The sequence below is a fragment of the Aulonocara stuartgranti genome, assembly GCF_965226115.1.
Source record: "Aulonocara stuartgranti genome assembly, chromosome: 11".
In the NCBI taxonomy this organism is placed as follows: Eukaryota; Metazoa; Chordata; class Actinopteri; order Cichliformes; family Cichlidae; genus Aulonocara; species Aulonocara stuartgranti.
The window spans coordinates 13,568,948-13,589,101 of record NC_138947.1 but is presented as its reverse complement, the minus strand read 5'-3'; the positions used below and the strand labels follow the sequence as shown (position 1 = coordinate 13,589,101).

Genomic DNA, 20,154 nt, shown 5'->3' with positions numbered 1-20,154 from the left:
AAAATTCTTAAAAGTCACAATAAATAAAGAAAGACAGAGGTCCGTGGATTTTAATTGTATTACAGTTTATTTTGGATTCACTTTGCAGGACTCACAGTTCAGCCCACCTTGAACAAAACCTTTTGCTCCTCTCTCTTTTTTTTCTGATTGGCTGCCCCGTGGAAACAGAAAGTTTGAACTGCAGGTGTGTGGGCCGTTGTGAGCTCACAGACAGAGTCTTGTGCCTTAAGTCACCATATTAAGGATATCACCCTCTTCTTGGCAGAGCAAGTAGAAAAAAGGCTGAATTTTTACACTAGTCTGATCATCAACCAGTGTAACAATAAAACCATGTAAGAAAATAAAGGAAAAGCGCCATCGTTCAATTTGAACAATAAAAATCATTATAAAAAAGTACTAAATATCTACTCGTCGTCCAGGCTGATTATTTTAGTTTGACAGGCGGGTTGAAAACTGAGGATGAAAAGGCAGCGATCGAGAGTATATCTATTATTTTATTAAATAAGAAAGCATATCTTTTATCTTCAGGATCAATAACAGACTGTCCCAATGGGCTTGCTAGTTCTACACCAAGACTTAATCATGTCTGTACAAACATCACACTACAGTCATGATGGCTTGGCTGCACCGTGTTACACAACTTATTGTTCCACCCGTCTGTCTTTGCACTGACTGAACTTCCAGCTCGGGTGGCTCATTAAATGACACACCTCAGCAATCAAGTCTATAGCTGTGAGGTCACCTCCTGTCCTGATGGCTTAATGCTGCACAGCAAACTCTGTTCACCTGGTGAAGAAATATGATTAATTTCCAAGGCTCAAAGGTTGACCTCCCTTGTAAGCTTACATGCTTGTTTTTTATCAGTGATAATGACTGACGGTCAGTTAAAACAGTGAACTTTACAAGTTAACAGTTTTAGCATGTAAAGTTTACCCTTACCTAAATCTGCATTTAACAAAAAATCTGCAGCACACTTAAAAGATACAGTTAAATAAATTAAACATTTAGTAAAAAGCATGTTAGTTACTATAAAAACACCAAAACCTATCCATGACCTCTACCATAAAAATGATAAAATGATCTTAGGCCCAATAGATAAATGCAAACCAACAATTTCCTGGTATGAAAACATGACACATGTTGATCCTGATCAAACTGAAGAAAGCAGAGTTTAGCAGATAAATTTCAGCACCCTGCACCACAGAGCAACAGAAATACAAGCAGGGCTGCCAGTTGTTCAATCTGTTGATTCATGTTGCCCCCCTGCAAGGTGTTCTCACCTTCCACAGAAACCTGCACCTCCTGGCCCTGTCTCTGAAAACCCAGGGTGGTCAGTAACCGAACACCTGTACCTGCCAGAGTGACTCTCAGTAAGACAGCACAGCTTAAGAGCCAGGAGGCACGATGCCATTGCCTGGCTTAGCCTATAGGGGCAAATGGGGTCTCTGCAAGACTGGGTCTGTTTTGCTTTACAGAGCAGACTTGGGGTTTTTAATCTTGGGTCAGTTTAGAAACATTTAATTTTAAGTCTCTTTACAAAACTCACAAACTGGTCCATGTTAGCAGGAACACATTTGTATCATGATAAGCTGGAGAGGACCCAAGTGCAGGACAATGAATGCTGAATAACTTTAAAAAATCACAAGTTTCAATAGCTTTGATAGTAACAGAAAAGTCCAAAAACAAAGCGAGCCAGAGAAAACATGAGGATACAGCAAGTAAAGCAACACAGCAAATTCAGGAACATAAACTGTTTGACAAACACTTTGCTAGTGTTGGGTTAGACCCTGTTTTCCTTCAGCGCAACCTTAATTCTTTGTGGCACAGATTGATTTCTCAGAGATTTCGGTCCATGTTGACATGATTACATCACATAGTTGCTGCAGATTTACTAGATATGCATCCATGATGTAAAACTCCCTTCCCACTACATCCCAAAGTTACTCAACTGGATTGACATCTGTGGAGACTGTGGAGGCCGTTTGAGTACAGTGAACTCATTGTCAAACGCAAGAAAGCAGTTTGAGATGATTTGAGCTTTGTTTCATGGGGTGTGATCCTGCTGGAAACAAACGTTAGATGATGAGTACACTGTGGTCATAAAAGGAAGGACACAGTGAGCAACAATACTCGTGTAGACTGAGGTGTTTAAAAGATGATCAATTGGTACCAAGGGCCCCCAAATGTGCTGAGAACATATTCTCCACACCACTATATCACCAAGCAACCTAAACTTTTTTTTTTTTTTCTTTTGCCTGTCCCGTTTGGCTCTTTTGCCATCAGAATTGTTGTCTAAAGGCAAAGAAAGATGCCCAACGGATTTACTTTACCAAATTGACCATCCCAGCCTTGCCATAATGGTCCATTTGATTCACCTTTTATTGTTTATTTTATTTTCACTTACTGAACATGGGACAGACTTGACTGGGGGAAAGAAGGGGAGAAAGAAAGAGGGAAAGAGAAACAGCTGAGAAGAGGGACGGGGGAGAAGGGCAAAAACCAAAAACCAACAGAATGAGCAGAAAAAGAAAAAAAAAGAAGAAAAAAACAGTAAGTATTCTTTTAAGCAACCTAAACTGTTGATATAAGACAGGATGGAGCCATGACTTCATGTTTTTTTATGCCAAATTTTGACCCTACCATGAATGTCACAGCAGAAACTAAGGCTCATCAGACCAGGTAGCATTTTTCCAATCTTCTCTGCTCCAGTTTTGATGAGCCTGTGTAAACTGTAGCCTCAGTTTCCTGTTCTTTACTGACAGGAGTGGCACCCAGTGTGCTCTTCTTCTGCTGTAGCTCATCAGCTTCAAGGTTTGCCAGGTTGCTTATGCAGAGATGCTCCTCTGCCTTAGTTGTAATGAGGATTATTTGAGTTACTGTTGCCCTCCTATCAGCTCGAAGCAGTCTATCCAGTCTCCTCTGACCTCTGGCATCAACAAGGCATTTTCACCCACATTTCTCTCCATATTTTCTCATTTTGTCTTTTTGTTGAAAACCATATAAATGATAGTGTGGAAAAATCTCAATAGATCAGATGAGATCAACAAGCATTTTCTTCCCCAATCTGATGCTTGGTTTGAACTTGTCGCCATGTGATTAGCTGATTAAATACTTAAAACAAGGGGTTGAACAAGAGTACATAAAGAAAACACCAGTGTGTTTGGGGCTGATTACACAACAGGACATAGGTGAGGGTGGGGGAAACCAAGACTCATGACAAGAATACCAAAAAAAAAAAAAAAGAAAGAAAAAGACACAGAAACACAGCAGAACATCAATAAAACCAGAAAGCAGAAACCAAAAAGTAGTATTAAACAGAAATACAAAACTGGAAAACCACACCAAATGTGTTTCATTGTCTTTATTATTATTATTATTATTATTATTATTATTATTATTATTATTATTATTATTATTATTATTGCTATCATAGTGCTGTAAGTGTTAAACTTCAAACATTAATCTTATGTATGATCAGTCCATACATATATTTACTGAGTGAACATCATTCATTTGGCTTACTGTCACAGTTTAACCGACAAATTATTCCGCATTTAAAGATGACTGACTGACTATGTTTAAATTTGCGCATTTGAAACCCTAACAGAATTTCAACACAAATCAGTGCAGTAACCTGTGTCCTTTCATTTATGAGGTTTTTCAGTGGATTAAGCAGGAGTACACCTGCTAAAACTCACCTCGTCATGAAGCCTGTCCGGCATCTCAAGGGTTTTCTCTTCACTGGAAACTCTGATATCGCCTCAAGAGACACTGGCCAAGGGTAGCACGACAGGTGAGGAAGAAGCATCCCACCTGAACCTTCTGTTTTTTCCCCCTTTTGAACACACTTGCTGGTGTCTGGCGCCCTCTGGTGGCGTCATTGAGCGAGAACAGCAGTAACCGGAGGCGGAAACGGTGAGACACGAAGCGGCTAGCCATCAGCACAGCTGACTGTACGAGCTGTGCAGAAGTCTGGAGAGATTTTCCTCACGGGGATTTTTTTCTATCTGACGAAACATTGATGTCATTCTGTGGGGCTCAGAGCAGCGGGTAAGCCTTTAAACCCGGACAGTTTTTGTATTTTTATTGTGCTGTTTAGCCGCCGCCTTTATGCTTTCAGATAGCCGGCTAGCTCGCTAACGTTAGCCGCCTTATATAATCATGGCCGTGCTGTCGCGCTGCAGCTGGCGAGCAGCTCATGCTTTTTATCCTGTAGCTACTCAAAAACAAAATATTTTTAAATAATTAATTTCGGTGGCAGAGTGCCTGTGATTGTGACCGCAAACTGAATACAAAGAGGAAAAAACCCTGTTAGACCACAGTTCTGGTTTCCAAAACGTCAACAATAACAGCATTGGGTGTTGTTTGCTTATCCTCACGGTTGAGTTTTTGGGGGTTTGTGGGCTGAAGTGAGGGTTATACAAACTTTTTTGACTAGTTTAATGTTTTTTGTCTTTCTGTGTTCCAGCCGCCGCAGCAAATGGGACCAGCCTGGGCCCGGGTCAGGCTCTGGTGGGATGGGGGAGGCTGAAGCTGCACCCACTGGAGCTCTGGATGCTGCTGCTGCTGTGGCTGCCAAGATTAATGCCATGCTGGTGGCCAAAGGCAAACTCAAACCCTCACAGATAGGCAACCCCGGGCCGCCTGATAAGGTAATGAACAGCATGGCGGTCTTTCTATTAATTACTTTTGTTTTAAAGGCGATTTTATAAATTATTGAATCCGTTGTTGTGCCAAAAAGTGATTTCCAATGTTTCTGTGTATTTTTTATGTGTAACATCTTTAGGCATAGACTTCGGTGAACAGGGCTTACAAAGGGGTTATATATAGAATTTAAAAATTATCTGTTTTTGAAGTATCTTTACAACTCTGTGTTATTGTACTTACATCATAACCAATCTGGTCCTTTATCCCCACTTAAAATATTTTTACAGAACTATTGTAATATTTGCTGCCATTTCTGCTGTGCTCTTGGCCAACTTACTCTTACAAAAGACATATTTAATGTTAATGAGATTTTTTTTTTTAACTGCATAAATAAAGGTTATATAAAAGTCACTGCCAAAAACTGATTGCGGCTTCTACTTTGTTGTTTGCGGCTCAAGATGACTTTATGTCATCCATGAGGGATGCATTTGACATATGTTTCACATATTATAGCCCAACAAGTTACTTATAGCAGTTTAAATACAAGCAGTCAGTTTTTGGCAAATACCGGAAATCAGTTTTTGGCAGACAATCAGTTTTTGGCACAACACCGTAATAGAGAAGCGTGGTACCCAGACTGCACTATACAAGGCTGTTCCACCCCGAAATTTAATAATTTTGGGTTGGATGTTGTGATTGTTTAACCTCCAGTATGCAAAATACTTTACCCAACATCTTCATACTGTAGGGCCACTGTTATTTTCACTTTTCTCCTGGAGAGATGATGTCTACCTGAAGTCAAATTATTCAACCATTACTCCATAGGGTCCAGTACAGTAATCATTAAACTTTAATAGAGCTTTTTTTATTTATACATTTATGTTCATCACACAAACTCAACAACTCTGTTGCAGCAGTGCTGTGTTGACCTGTGGGTAAAGGTGCAGAACATATCAGCAGGCTATGTTATGAAATGGAAAATGCACTGTGACCTAACACACGCACAATCTGTCATGGTGATCATTTCTTGTAATAAACACCGAGATTCTGTGGGGCGGTATTATCTTCTGTCCTTTCTTAACGGATGTGTTCAATGAGGTAATAAAGGAACCACCTTTTCTTAGTACTTGGAGGGTTCAAGCAATTAGGAAGCTTCCAAAGGAAATTAGACTTTTATAGTTATTCCTATTACCATAAGCCTTATGTGTTCTTCCTGGTGTATCCATACACTTATATATATATGTGTACATGTGACCAGCACTGACAAAAACATAAGAAAGATATTCATATTCAGATATTATTGGATTTCATAGAAGATAATTAAGAAAACAGGATATTCAAACACGGTGTCTATATAATGACATTTGATTTAAAGCTTTAACTGTATTCCCACATATTTTCTCTCTTGTCCTGCATTTTTACACTTAGACTCCAACATCAAGGTTATAAGATAACATATACCTCTTTTTTCAGCAGGTAAATATATATAAGTAACATGTTATGTATTTCAATAAAATGCAATACAGTGCAATCAAACAAATATCTTAATAACGAAGTAGAAACTAATCTGAAATAAAAAAAACAGTGAAGTAAAATTAGTACATTTTGTTTTTGCATTGCGCATGTACACTTCACCTCCACCAGATGTCACTCTTTACAGTTCCTGCTGGAGGAGGAAATGCTGCTTTTACAGACCTGTAAAATGGCTTTGTAGTGCTTTAGTGATATTGCAGATTAATGAACAGGACCGCTTTATCTTTAATGCTTTAAAGATTTGTTGCATCAACATTGTGACAACAGTATATTTTATTGTTAACTTGTAACTTCAATTTTATATTGAGTCAAAACTTTATTAAATCATTTTTAATTCTCAACACTCAGACGCTAATCCCTTTTTGGCTCCAAAACAATGTGGTTACCCACAGTGGCGAACCCTTGCGAATAAGAGAGCAGCTTAAAATAGTTTTCACTTCAGAGTTATTCCAATTTTATTGAACATTTCTGTAACTGGATTTTCTTAAACACTGCACATATCCAAACTGAAACAAAGAAACACAAACGCCCTTGTTGACAACGTCCTCCTGTTCCACAGTTTGGCTTGAGCTCGGCTGAACAATCATGTCACAATATCACAGTGCGAGTCATTGCCAAATAAAAGGCGGCAACATTTTCATTACCTTGTTTTCAAAGTCTTTGGAAGCCAGAGTCGTAATTGATAATAAAAATCTATCAATTGCCAAATCCTACATGAGTGGAGACACAGGATTATTTTGTTAAGAGTAGAGCTGGGCGATATAAGATTTTTTCATATCACGATATGTTTTTTCATTTCAGGCGATAACGATATCTATCATGATATAAGCCAAATAACTATATTTGTAAGATTTAAATGTGCCGTTGCTCACAAGTAAAATGTGAAATAATTAGCAGCTCGTTTTAATTTAAATATTTATTTCCCATAATAAGTTCAACAGGGTAGATGTACTTAAGGAACATGAGACTTCAGTTTCAGATAAATAAAGGCAAATATTGCAAACTACACAAAACCTGCCGCTAAAGCGTTTAAGTTTCAAAATAGAACAAACGAAACAGACTAAATTGTCAATTCCACTTAGAAACAAAATATTAATTCTAAAAATAAATCTTAGTTTGTTTTACAGAAGAACAGACAAAACTGACTAACTTTTGTCAATATCAAATAAACTGAGAACTAAAAGGAAATTCTCAATCTCTCCTTGTTGTATAGCTTAGCTTTTCAAACAGTTTTAACAGTTACTTTAGTCTGACAAAAGCCGAATGACGAATTAGCGCTTTCAGTCAGAGATTGAGCATGCACCAGTTTATTGTATTTCCAGACTTGCTTTCGGCACAATTTACAGTGCAAGCTACTAAGTTTTTTGTCAGACTTGAAATAGCCGAAATACCTTCACACTACGGAACTTCTATGGCCCTTCTGTTCGACAAGCTCTCCGGCATTGGAACCATCATCGGTTTTTTCTTCGGTAACCTTCGCTCAATCTCTTGGTTGATTTTTCTCTAGTCGGCACACTCATTTCCTTCATTACCTGGGCAGCCCAGCTGGCAGCTTCCCAAACAAATACACATGTGCGCCTTGGCACTTGTGCTGCACGTAACAAGTCACGTGACGTGACGCTGCGGCTGTGATTGGTTCGGCTCTGCGCTACTTAATTTGGATTGGCTGTTCTTTTTTTTAAGAGGCCAAGAGAGATGAGGCCTATCGCAATAGTTTAATTTTTCTATCGAGAAAAAGTTATTTCGCAATACATATCGTTATCGTTCTATCGCCCAGCTCTAGTTAAAATGTATGTTTTAAGTCTCCAGTATAAAATAATGAGCTGTGCCTTGACTGACGCATGCTTCTTGTTCCGTACCCTCTTTCAGGTCCTTGGTGTCGGAAAGCCTCCAGTGCCGCCAAAAGCCAAAGACGACCTGGTGGTAGCTGAAGTTGAGATCAATGACGTCCCAATTAATTGTCGAAATCTCCTGACACGCGGGCAAACGCAGGATGAGGTCAGCAACAATATGGATGATATTTTCAAAAGTTAGGTCTGTTTCTTAGCTAGCGGATTGCTCGTGATGTGGTTTGTAATTTTTAATATGGTTTGTCCACAGATCAGTAAAGTGAGCGGTGCTGCAGTGTCGACCAGAGGCCGTTACATGACAGCAGAGGAGAAGACCAAAGCGCTAACAGGGTGACTGTCTCTCATTTTCACTAACCGAACTGATAGTAGACCCGGTGTTTGATGTTTTTATGTAAACTCGGCCTTGTTTCTGCTCATTCCAATCAGGGATCGACCTCTGTATCTACACGTCCAAGGACAGACAAGAGAGCTTGTTGACAGTAAGTATTCTTTTAAACTTCAGTCAGTCATAAACGTTTGTCTTTGTGTAGCTCGTAATTCGACTGACAGTTTCTCTTCTCCGTTTTCCAGGAGCAGTTAATAGAATCAAGGAGATCATCACAAACGGGGTGGTGAAGGCTGCAACTGCTTCATCATCCTCTCCATCTTTCTCCTCTACTGGGGCTTCAGTCACAGTGTATCAGCAGAACAACCTCCCTGCTCCTTCACTGCCCCCTGTGACCCACCACAAACCACACTTTCAGTCAGGGGTAAGGCAGTTCCCACATGGATGCAGGTCATACTCTCTGTTTCCACCTAATTTTGAAGCACCGATCAGTTTACCAATTGCCTCAATACACTTACTGTTTTTAGAAAAGGTGAGGGGGGTGAGATTATAAATAGTTAGCGTCATATTTAATCAATGCCTTCAAAAGAACAGTAAATAGGTTGCTTTAGATTTTATATACTTCAGAAGTGTAAGACTTGGAAGACTTCAAACATCTAGTGCAGACAAAGAAGCTGCGATTGTTTGAATGAAAAAGACATTTGATTTGATTTGCATCCAACCTTCGGTAGCAGTCGATTTAACAACAGTCTTCACTTGGGGGGGAAAAAAAGGACATTAGTGGTGTGCGATAAATACAGAGGCACTACTGCCAATACCGATGCTTTTTAACTTATAAAGGTAACTTATGTAGGGGAGAGCGGTGTGCCATGGTTTATGAGATGAATGGGCATCAGTTTAAAAATCTGAACACCTTTTAATGACCACCAAAATCCCTGTAACTGTTACTTTCTATAATAATTAGTTAACACAACAAAACCTTTCAGCTTTTTGAAACTGGATTTTTTTGGAGACCTGGAATGTGAATGTGCCTGTTTTTAAAGGACTTCGGTCAAGTTCTGTTGTTTAAATGTGTTATAGGCTTTAAATAAAACAGGTGATAACACAGAACACAAAAAGTTTCAGACATTTTTCATAGTGCATGTTTGAGATATAGTTTTCTTATTAAAATAAAAAATTTAACACAATTCAGTGGAATACAGTCTGACCTTTTAGGATAGAGTATTGATCCAATAAAAGTGTTTGTCTCGATACTGCCGATATTTGGAATGATCAACCTACCTCTAGACATTCATGAATTTAAAAATGTTTGGAGATATACTGGAACTAATGTCTAAAAAGGGGCATAAATGTAGGGGGGACTGAAAACTGTCAGTATGGTAATGTGTTTAGTCATAGTTACTGCAACCCTTCATATTTTCTTTCATTTCTCAGATGCATTTTGTTCAAGATAAGATCTTTGTGGGCCTGGATCACGCTGTCCCGGGCTTTGCAGTCAAAGAGCGTGTCGAGGGGCCCGGCTGTTCATACTTGCAGCACATCCAGGCTGAGACCGGGGCCAAAGTCTTCCTCAGAGGGAAAGGATCCGGCTGTTTGGAGCCTGCCTCTGGACGAGAGGCCTTTGAACCCATGTACATTTACATCAGGTGGGTATCATCAGTCTTTGTCCATTAAAGGCGGCGCAGGCTAATGAAGCGTTGTCACAACACTGCCACACTCTGGAGTTTTCTGCAGTAGAGCGCAGTCAGAATTTCCAAATTATTATTATTATTTTTTTTTTTTAAGAAAATAAATTAAAAGTAAATGTGATTGATGCTTTTTTTTTTTTACCAGTGCCTGGTGGGATGCTATTCACTATAATGGCCAAAAGGTGGTGGTAATGCAACTACAAACTATTTGCCACCCACTACTAAACAATAACATTAAAAAGTTCTGATTACTGGGTGTTAGAATAATAAGATGGTAAGATAAGATAGTACTGTACAGACACGAAGCCCAAAACTACTTCAACTGTCATATAGTTCTGTGTAAATTTCCTTTAGAAAAATTAGAAAATGAAGTCTGGTGTAAATATGTCACATGCAGCGTCAATAGAGAACAGTGGATTTCAAATATTGGTAGTTTTCCATGATTATGAACTATTTTTGCTGTTTTTCTCTCCAGTCACTCGAAACCTGAAGGACTTGCAGCAGCAAAGACTTTGTGTGAGAACCTGCTTCAGACAGTGAGTACTCCAAGTGTCCATTTTCCCCATTCCAGCTTCAGCAGACAGTCAAGCATTAAAACCAATTTTCAGATGCTCCCTTATCCACAGGGTTGCACAGCAGGTAGCTCTGCATATTTGTTTTGCCGGATATTTACTGCAGACGCCTTTCCTGATGCAACCCCAGAGGGATTTTTGTCTCCTCACGGGATCAAACTGGAGATCTTTTGCTTGTTAGGCAAAGGTGCAAACCCCTACACTGTGGAGTCACTAGACAGTCCCTGAGCATTAATAAATAATAAGTAAGTAATGAGTGGTGGCCTGTCACAGATTAGTTATGAAAAGTGTTTTGTTTCTTTTTTTTTTAACAAAACAACTGGAAACACTAATGGTATGAGATCAATATTGCAAATGAACAATTAATTAAATCGCTGGTGGCACTGATGTTTCCACACTGTGTTAACTGTTGACACTCGCTGGTGATAAAACGAAAATGTTTTTAAACTAAGCAAAGAAACACACACTTCCTTGTGGTTTAAGGGATCCACTGATCTCAGCTTCTGCAGATGCGCACATTGGCTACAGAGCTGTAGATAGTGAAGGATTATTTGTGTGCTGCACCACAAGCGGAGACCACAAGTATTTTCTGCAGACACAGCCGTTTTCTTAAAGGTGGAGACTCAAAGGTAGTTTGTGCTGTACATGTTCGAAGGCGTTTTTGTTGTTGTTGTTTTTTAACTGAATCTTGATAGATCTCGTTCTTTTACAGTTGGTTTTTATGTTTTTTTTTCTTTTATAATGGTTACATTATGTTGAACTCTTGTCTTTATAGGATGACTTTCAAAGTAAATTTTTTATTTTTTTTAAAACTATTAACAAGATTAAATGCAATGTTCCTCTTTTCTAGGTCCATGCAGAGTATTCTCGCTTCCTTAATCAAATGATGCCAACACCACAAGGTACTCCACAGCTGGTAGTTTTTCTGTAGTTTCTGTTGCTGTACCAAAGCTCTTTTTCTTTAACTGAAAGCTGTAAGATTCTCAGTCTAAGGAGCTTGGAAAGAAAAGCGTCTGGACTTCTTTAAGTTGCTTGAAGACGTTTCACCTCTCATCCGAGAAGCTTCTTCAGTTCTGAAACTGAAACTGAAGAAGCTTCTCGGATGAGAGGTGAAACGTCTTCAAGCAACTTAAAGAAGTCCAGACGCTTTTCTTTCCAAGCTCCTTAGACTACGATGACCTGGATGACTGAGAACCTTCACAGACATTCTCAGTCTAACACATCTGTTTATTGACATCTCTGTGAGAGCCTCATTCTAGCTGTTTTGCTTGTTTCTTTTGTTTTTATTCAGGGTTTGGACAGCCGCCAGTAGTGAATGGGATATCTCCTCAACCTCCTTACTACCCCCCTACTGGCTACCAGCAAGGCTACCCACTGCCCGTACCCCCACCTCAGCCTCAGCCTGTCCCTTCACCTTACGCTGTCCCACCTCCTGTGCCGCCAGTGGCTGCCGCTGGTGTTCCCTCTCAGTACCCTCTCCGCCCAGCTCCAGCTCCTATTCCTGCTGCTGTCCCTGTACCTGTACCTGTCCCTATCCCTGCCCCTGTCCCCACTGTAGCTCCTGCACCCACGCCTGCACCAGTACCTGCTCCTGACATCTTGCCACAGGTAGGATTCATTGTAACATGGCCTTAAAACTAAAGCAGGCATCCAGAAACACAAATAAAACAAGACTGTGTAAAATCTTTGACTGTACAACAATCCCATTTTTTTCCTAGGTCCACTTAACTCTTTACCCCTTGAAAGCTAACTAGGAGCAAATCTAAACATCTGACACAATCAAAACTTCTGCACAAAATTAGATCTTTGGATTACTACTTCTTTAATTTTACTTTTATAAACTGTGAAACTCTCGCCAAGGATATGTGTCATAGCAGGCAAATCAGTAACCAGACGATACTGTTGTTTTCGTCTTTTGTGCAGACTCTAGCCCCTCCTGTACGTTTACCTCCCTCTGCTGCAGCACCACCCAAAGTTTCACCTCCTGCTGCCCCAGCCAACCCACCACAGAAAAGACGCTTTACAGAGGAGGTGCCTGACGAGACAGACAGTGGCCTGCTGGGATACCAGGTGATACATTTCTTTTGCATTTTCACCCCCTCATCATTCTCTGGTGTTTTTTTTTTTTTTTAAACACCCCCTATATTTTATTTTCTCCACATCGTGGTCTCCATGTTTGTTTGTTCCCTGTTTGTATGTCGGAGTCCTCATTGTCACGAGTCACCTTCATGAGCCGAGGAAGCACTCTTACCTCTCTTTCCGATTTCTGTCTCCTAACATATCATCTTTGCTCTCTTCAAATGTCTTTTGTACCTTGGTTGAGATAGCTTGGAGAGCTGTTAAAAGTATCTTTCATAGTGGACGGGAAAATATCATTATAATCACAGGTTTGTGGTAAGCTAGCTTTTTTTCACTTTGGTGTTGTAAATAGGTGTGTATTGTTTTTTAGTGTCAGGGCAGGGCTTAGTTGAGGATGTCTCCTAATCGTGCCTGTGTGTTTTTCTGCTCATAGCATGGACCCATTCATATGACTAATTTAGGTGCAGGCTTCTCCATGGGCAGCCCTGAGAATCCAGGATCCCAACCACAGAGTTCCTCCAGCCCGTCGTGTGAGAGGGACAGGTGTGCAGATTTTACACAGGATGTTGTTCAGGTTAATAATATTCACAGGTCAGTGAGAAGAGTTCACTCACTCCCTCTCTTTGTGTTCTCCAGTAAGCAGCTAATGCCTCCACCCCCCTTGGCTGTGAATGGAGCGAGACCCAAGGTGGAAGAGAGAAAAGCACCGCAAGGCCCCGCCGGTAAGGGCGTTATCCTGTGGATTGACAAATCCCTGCCCAAATCCAAATCACGGACTGTGACCCTCTTATAAGCCTGGCCTCAATTTTATTCACAGCCTTAATGTAGAGCTGTAGAGACAAATGTAAATCCTCTCCCTGCCTACTGAAGCTGGATGTCTGTTACATAAACCCCCCAAAAACAGATTTAGTTTCGTTTTTCTATATTTAATATTAAAGCCACTCCTGGTTTTGTGGCTGAGATAAATGCAGCGCCCGCCACAATAAGCCTCAAACGGGCTTTTCCAGGAGTCTGCTGCTGTGACAACACATCTCAAGATAATGAGGCGGAGCTATGACTCAACACCTTTTGTGTGCCTTCAACTCCTTTTTATAAAGGAGTGCGATTATGTCGAGCCGTGACGACATCATCAGTCTGGATTGTCCGACGTTCGTTTTCCTCCCTCGCTAACGAGAATCTCTCCTGTTTTTGTGTTTTTCTCTTTTTCTCTGTGTTTTTCTTCTCTTCCATGTGTCTCCGGTGTGATGATGGATATCGGTTGGGGGTGGGGTACGACTCGTCCTGTGACACCGTCTTGCCGCTCGATTGGACGGCCCCTGACACTGTCGCTCCCCACCAACCAATGGCTGCTTTTGAATGGCCGCCACCCCCCCTCCTCAAACCGGCTGACATAAACGTTGATTTACATTTGATCTATTAACTTTTTGTTTCTCCCAACATGTGTTTGAAATAATTACCTTTGACTTGAAATGAGCTGCTGCTGTTGTTGTGTATCTTTTCTCTCTTTCTCCTCTCCACATGTGCTGCCTTTCTCTCGCTCTCTCTCTCTCTTTTCCTGTTTTTTCTTTTGCTCTCTTCTTCCTCTTTTAGCACCTGCAGTAAAAAGACTGAAAACAGGTTTGGTGGCATACACCGGCGGCTCTTCTGATGAAGAGGAAGACCACCCCACCTCAAAAGCCACCTCAGGGCCAGGTAACCCTGGGGCAGTTCCCCCTACCTCCTCAACTACCACAACCACCTCAGGCTGGGCACAGGGTTATCGCTGCCCTCCTCCACCACTCCCTCGAGCTAAAACACAGCCGCAGCAGCAGTCTATACCTTTCTGGATGGCACCCTAATGCAGAAAAAAAAAAAAATCTGAACTCACCGAGTGCTTTCTGCTGAGTCTTACAGGATATCCACCCAAACTGAGCCCATCTGTTCTTCACCAGGATGACTCGTAACAGCTCTGTGTTGGTTTCAGGATTTAGCACTTGGGTCTAAATGGACAAGCTAAAGTTTTGTAAAGATTCCCATTTGTTTGTTTGACTGTCATTAGTCATTGTTCAAAGAAGGACATTTGCCGGAGTGATACTTCAACCTTTAGTCTGGATGTATAGCTGGTCAGTTGAGCAATATTCTGCCTGCCTTCTTGGTCTGAATCGAGGGAAAACCTGCACCAGCTCAGCTGTGTGTCTCTGTGAAATGATAACACAGACTGTAAATCACAGACCAGTTTTCCTTTCATCCTAACACATCTTTTCCTGTTCCCACTCTCTTTTCTTTCCCCAAAGTAAAAACAAAACAAACATCAATCACTTAATCCTTTCTTGATCATCTCCTTTTTTTGTACAGATCAGACTGGACATGTACGCAGTGAAGCATTTGAATTTATTTCTCAAGTTTATGAAATAAAGCTAATTTATTGACGTATGTGTTCATTTCTTTCATTGCGTCGTGCATCAGTTAACTAAGTTGAAGATGTCATTGCTGCTTTTATATCACCAAAGCAGACTGGTTGTCCACACATAGCTTTTGCGATCAGGATAACTTTGATCAATAAGTAATATTTACACTTAAAATAAATGATCTATGGAATGATTTGATGACAGACTGAATGGGAGGCATTTCACTTTCAGATCATCTCGACCTCTGGCGCCCTTGCGGGATTTTTCTTGTTATAGTGAGCAATGCGGCTCTCCATGACAGGCCTGAAGTGGCGGATCAAACCCTGCACACACAAAAGGGAAAAAAAAAAGAGGGTAAACGCCCCTGACTCTTCACATTTAGCATTTCTTTTGAAATTGAAGGCTCAGTTTTACTGAACTTGTGCTTAAGTGCTTAAAACGCCTCCAAGAAGAAATCTCACCTGCACAGGCCAAGCAGCTCCGTCCCCGAGAGCACAAATGGTGTGTCCCTCTATCTGCTTACTGAGCTCCCAAATCATGTCAATTTCTGAAACTGCTGCCTCGCCTTGGACAAACCTCCACATCATTTTATCCATCCAGTCCACTCCTGTGGGAGAGGAAGGAGTTGAACAAGCATTATAAAATTACAATTCCTGAAACTTTTAAGCAAAGTTTTACCTCGGAGGAGTTATTATTGACCCTAATCTTAATCCAATTCTAATAAAGACTTAAAAACCTATTTGATATCTTAAAATAACAGTTGTAGCTTCCTTTTGTGTTCTTCACAAACTAATAATCCAAATCCTGAAGCTAATTGATTAAATTACTCACACATTATGACTCTAGCTTTACTAAGACAATGAAACGAATGCTGTTGCACTGTTTGTCCAAATTAATGCAAAAATTATACACATTTAAAAAGGCTTTTTCTAACCGAGATTTACATTACATATGTGCAAATAAAATGCATCAATACAGGCTCAGATTATGATTAATTTGTCATAAAACCTCTGTTTTACCAGTATTATGTTTTCAATCCTTCGATAATTGTGCTCTTACAGGTATATCTTACCTTACCAGAGTGTTTATTTTGCTATAATAACATATTTGAGCACTTATCATACCTATGTACCCTTCAGGCATGTCCTGAGTAGTAAACGCTTCACCTAACCCTGATGTTCTTGTTGACAGTTCACACAAGTGCTTATTATAGCTCAATGAAGAGAGAAGAGCACTGTAAGGAATGTAAGGAGGATGTAAAAAGATTTTAAAGGGTGAGATAATGGATGTTTTAACAGTTACTGCCTGAGCCCAGTGTTGAATGTAGTTCCTTACCCTCCCTGCAGGGGGTGCACTGTCCACAGCTCTCGTGTTTGTAAAACTCAACCAAACGTGCAATGGCTCGGACCACATCGGTCTGCAGAGAAGACGCATCAGTCAGATTTTCTTTCTGCTGTCACTGAGGAGCCTGTGAAATGTGCAATATTTCAGGCAACTGTTTACCGATTTATCCATGACTATGACAGCTGCGGTTCCCAGGGCACTCTCTGCACGAACCAGGTCATCGAAATCCATCAGCACATCATCGCACACATGCCGAGGGATAATGGGAGTGGAGGACCCCCCTGGGATCACTCCTAATAGATTGTCCCAGCCACCTCTCACTCCTCCTGCACCAATCATACGAGAGAAAAGAGGAAAAAAATGTGTAATGTTTCATAAACTCTTCATGGACAGAACTGGATTAAACACACACACACCTGCATGTCTCTCTATCAGCTCTCTCAGAGGAATAGACATCTCTTCCTCCACTGTGCATGGGGTGTTTACGTGACCAGAGATGTTGAACAGCTTCGTCCCAGAGTTCCTCTCCCTCCCAAAGCTGGTGAACCAAGCGCCGCCTCGACGACAGATCGTAGGCGCCACAGCAACTGTCTCCACGTTGGCCACTGTTGTTGGGCATCCAAACACCCCTTTAGGGAGAGAGAAAGAGAGCAGTAAATAACTATAATTAGAATATAACCCTATTTAGCAGTTTCTTAAACCATAATTAGGTGCTGCAGGATATTGGAGGCTGCTGTGGAGAGTTTACCTCACCTATGTCTGCAGGGAAAGGCGGCTTGAGCCGGGGCTTCCCTTGTTTGCCCTCAAGAGACTCGATTAGAGCAGTCTCCTCTCCACAGATGTATGCGCCTGCTCCCCGCATAACAAACACATCAAAGTCATACCCAGAGCCGCAGGCGTTCTTTCCAATCAGCCCTGCTTTGTACGCCTCATTAATGGCCACCTGTTTGAAGAAAACAATTAAGACAAACGCTCTTCATCCACGGACTGTTCGTCACACATCCATCCATACATTACCTGTAGGTTTGATGACTCATTGTAAAACTCCCCTCTAATGTAGATGTACGCGGCACGAGCTCCCATGCCTCTCCCAGCCACCAGACAGCCCTCTATAAGCTTATGGGGGTCATGACGCATTATCTCGCGGTCTTTACATGTCCCAGGCTCCCCCTCGTCAGCATTCACCACCAGATACTTTGGCCTACCACATAGCAAACGCGGAAAGTCACAGACACGCCAACAGATTATTTATTCATGAAACCTTAGCATCATTCGCAGATTGTTTCTGTTCCCTCTTGCTCCTACCTGCCATCGCTGGGTTTGTTCATGAAACTCCACTTCATGCCTGTCGGAAATCCTGCTCCTCCTCTGCCACGAAGCCCCGAGATTTTCACCTCATTCAGGATCCAGTCCTGTCCCTTCAGTATGATCTCCTTGGTCTTATACCAATCTCCTCTTTTTAGCGCTCCTTTGAGTCTGGGAGAAAAAACGGAAGAGAAGAGCAACAGAGAGAGATAAGGTGTTTCTACAGGTCATTAGAGAGTAATGAAGGTGGTTTTACTTCAAATACTTTTACCTCCAGTCATGTCGGCCATATAAGTTAGTAAATATCCGATCTTGGTCACTCAGAGGACCAAATATGGTCTTTTTTGGCTTCACCTGCTGGAAATAAGAAAAGTTGGAAAAAAAAAAAGGAAAAGGTGTGGCTGAAAAAAGCTGTCAGTCTTTCTGGGTTTGGACATCTGCTGCCTTAAACAACCTGTAATGTTCTACTTCTGAGATTAATGCTGAGGTGATTTGGCGCCATATCAACAAATTAAAATGCCAAACAATACAACTTTTGTGAAGCTTAACATAAGACTACTACTGAATTAAACCCAGGAGTACTTTATAGGACTTTTTAAAATTGCACAACACGCATTCATCTTTGTCTTTTACTGTAAAATCTACAGTAATATTGGGGGGGGGGGGGATACACGTTTAAAGACCACAAGTTGCTCTAAAAATCTTAGTGGAACGATCCGGATAATCTTATTTCACTCACAAACGTGCCACTTTCTTCTCTGTGCTGTGTATTGATGTGTGACCGCAGGCCTACATACCTGTGGCTGCGCAGCAGTGCTGTAGGTGAGTCGTGGAGCAACCTGACGCGCCACAGCGCCCCACAGCATCCGCGGAGGCAGCATCCTGCAGGGGGCCCAAGACACCCACCCCCAGCTCACTTTTAAACTGCTTTAAACTCCAAAGCTGCTTCTCCCAGGGTCTACGTTTTCTTAGAAGATCGAGTCGACTTTTAAACCTCGGCTGCCGAAGGAGCTGCAGCCTACGCCTGCTGGTTCAGCTTAATTAAACTAAGAGGATTAGAGACCACGTCACGTCCTGCTCGCGGAAGGTACCCGTTAGGCTATGTTATGCACGCGCACGCACGCACACAGAAACAATTATTGGGTCACCCAAAAACTAATGCTCACTAATATGGAAATTGTCATGCCAGCTGATCAGTGGCCATGAGTACTATTCACAGAGAGTCACTTAGAAGAGTGACGAAACGTTTTCCCCACTGAAAACATTAATTCCAGATGAACAGAATCAACTTTTTGGGATTTCTTTACCTGGCTGATTGAGCGTGCATCGAGACAATTATTGGGTCAGTATCAAAGCCACATCATATCATTTTTATTAAGGGATTTTGTGCACAGTTTACATGGTTATGTACGAATTATTAATCTGAAAGTAAACATGGCCTCCTGGCAAGGTGGTGGGGGGCACCGATTTATTTATACCATCCGTGAGGCCTGCTTTGCCACTTGGGTTGGCATTTCATTTGTCTTGGTATTTTGTGTGCTGGTTGACTGGAAAAGTTTACTGAAACACTTGAGGTGTTATTTCCTTTTAATCTTCTGTGAAAATGCTCCATAGATGATTGAACTTGAACTCGAAACACACAAATGTTACTCACTTTAAGTGCAGCCGAGTTCCACGGTGAGACAGAGCCAGAACAAAATTAGGACCATGAACGCAAACCAGCCACGGTTTATTTTATTATTCACACCTGTGCCTTTCATAGGTCAGAATGACTTCCATGTTAAAGACCTGTTCACTTTTCCCCCCACACCATTTCCAGCTCAATCACTTAAACTAAGAAATAATGGGCTTAAAGTGTTGCGTGCAAGTTTATTTACCCTGGGTTAGAGTTAGGGGGCAGAAAAAGTGAGCTCAAGTTCAACCTCCATTATGATCCAAAGAAATCATTCAAGCACACAGTCATGGCCACATCTGCACAACTGCTCGTTAACACAAATATCTAGTCAACCAATCACAGTGCAACAACCGTACTAGGAAAACTGAGCAAACCATTGTTGATGGTGCCAGACTGAATATTTGAGAAGCTGCTGATCTGCTGGGATTTTCCCCAACAATCACTTCTTCAGTTTATGAAGAATGATCAGAAAAGAAGAAAATATCCAGCGAGAGGCAGTTCTCTGGAGATTGGCCAGACTGCTTCCAGCCAATACGAAGGCAACATCAACTCAAATAACCACTTGTTACAGCAAAGGAACGCAGAAGCAACACAATTAACTTTGAAGAAAATCGGGGTAAAGCAACAGAAGACCACACTGGGTGCCTCTCTTGTCAGCTAAGAACAGGAAACTAAAGCTACAATTCACACTGATAAGACAAAATTGAACAAGATGAGCAACTGATAAATGTGCAGCAACTATGTAATGG

At 41.3% G+C, this 20,154-nt stretch overlaps 2 protein-coding genes across 3 annotated transcripts; one reads left to right on the top strand and one right to left on the bottom strand.

Moving 5' to 3' along the window:
- Positions 1-3,916: 3,916 nt before the first annotated feature.
- khdc4 (KH domain containing 4, pre-mRNA splicing factor) lies at positions 3,917-15,102 on the top strand. The gene is made up of 14 exons (XM_082553116.1): positions 3,917-4,050; positions 4,469-4,652; positions 8,050-8,178; positions 8,281-8,360; positions 8,457-8,509; positions 8,601-8,779; positions 9,790-10,001; positions 10,519-10,579; positions 11,466-11,517; positions 11,907-12,223; positions 12,539-12,685; positions 13,128-13,237; positions 13,331-13,416; positions 14,285-15,102. Exons 1-14 carry the CDS (start codon positions 4,022-4,024, stop codon positions 14,530-14,532), a joined length of 1,887 nt encoding a protein of 628 aa, XP_082409242.1. The 5' UTR covers positions 3,917-4,021; the 3' UTR covers positions 14,533-15,102.
- On the bottom strand, positions 15,048-18,785 carry LOC309718111 (NADH dehydrogenase [ubiquinone] flavoprotein 1, mitochondrial-like). Of its 2 annotated transcripts, none has more exons than XM_082553122.1 (10): positions 18,528-18,785; positions 18,002-18,084; positions 17,731-17,901; positions 17,443-17,626; positions 17,179-17,368; positions 16,842-17,054; positions 16,585-16,751; positions 16,417-16,498; positions 15,543-15,688; positions 15,048-15,404 (listed from the first exon to the last, which is right to left on the bottom strand). In XM_082553122.1, the coding sequence occupies exons 1-10, from the start codon at positions 18,609-18,611 to the stop codon at positions 15,309-15,311; spliced, it is 1,416 nt and encodes a 471-aa protein (XP_082409248.1). In that variant the 5' UTR covers positions 18,612-18,785; the 3' UTR covers positions 15,048-15,308. The 2 variants fall into 2 exon arrangements, with proteins under 2 accessions (XP_082409248.1, XP_082409247.1); XM_082553121.1 differs by having other exon boundaries at positions 18,002-18,087; positions 18,528-18,784.
- Between the last annotated feature and the right edge of the window lie 1,369 nt (positions 18,786-20,154).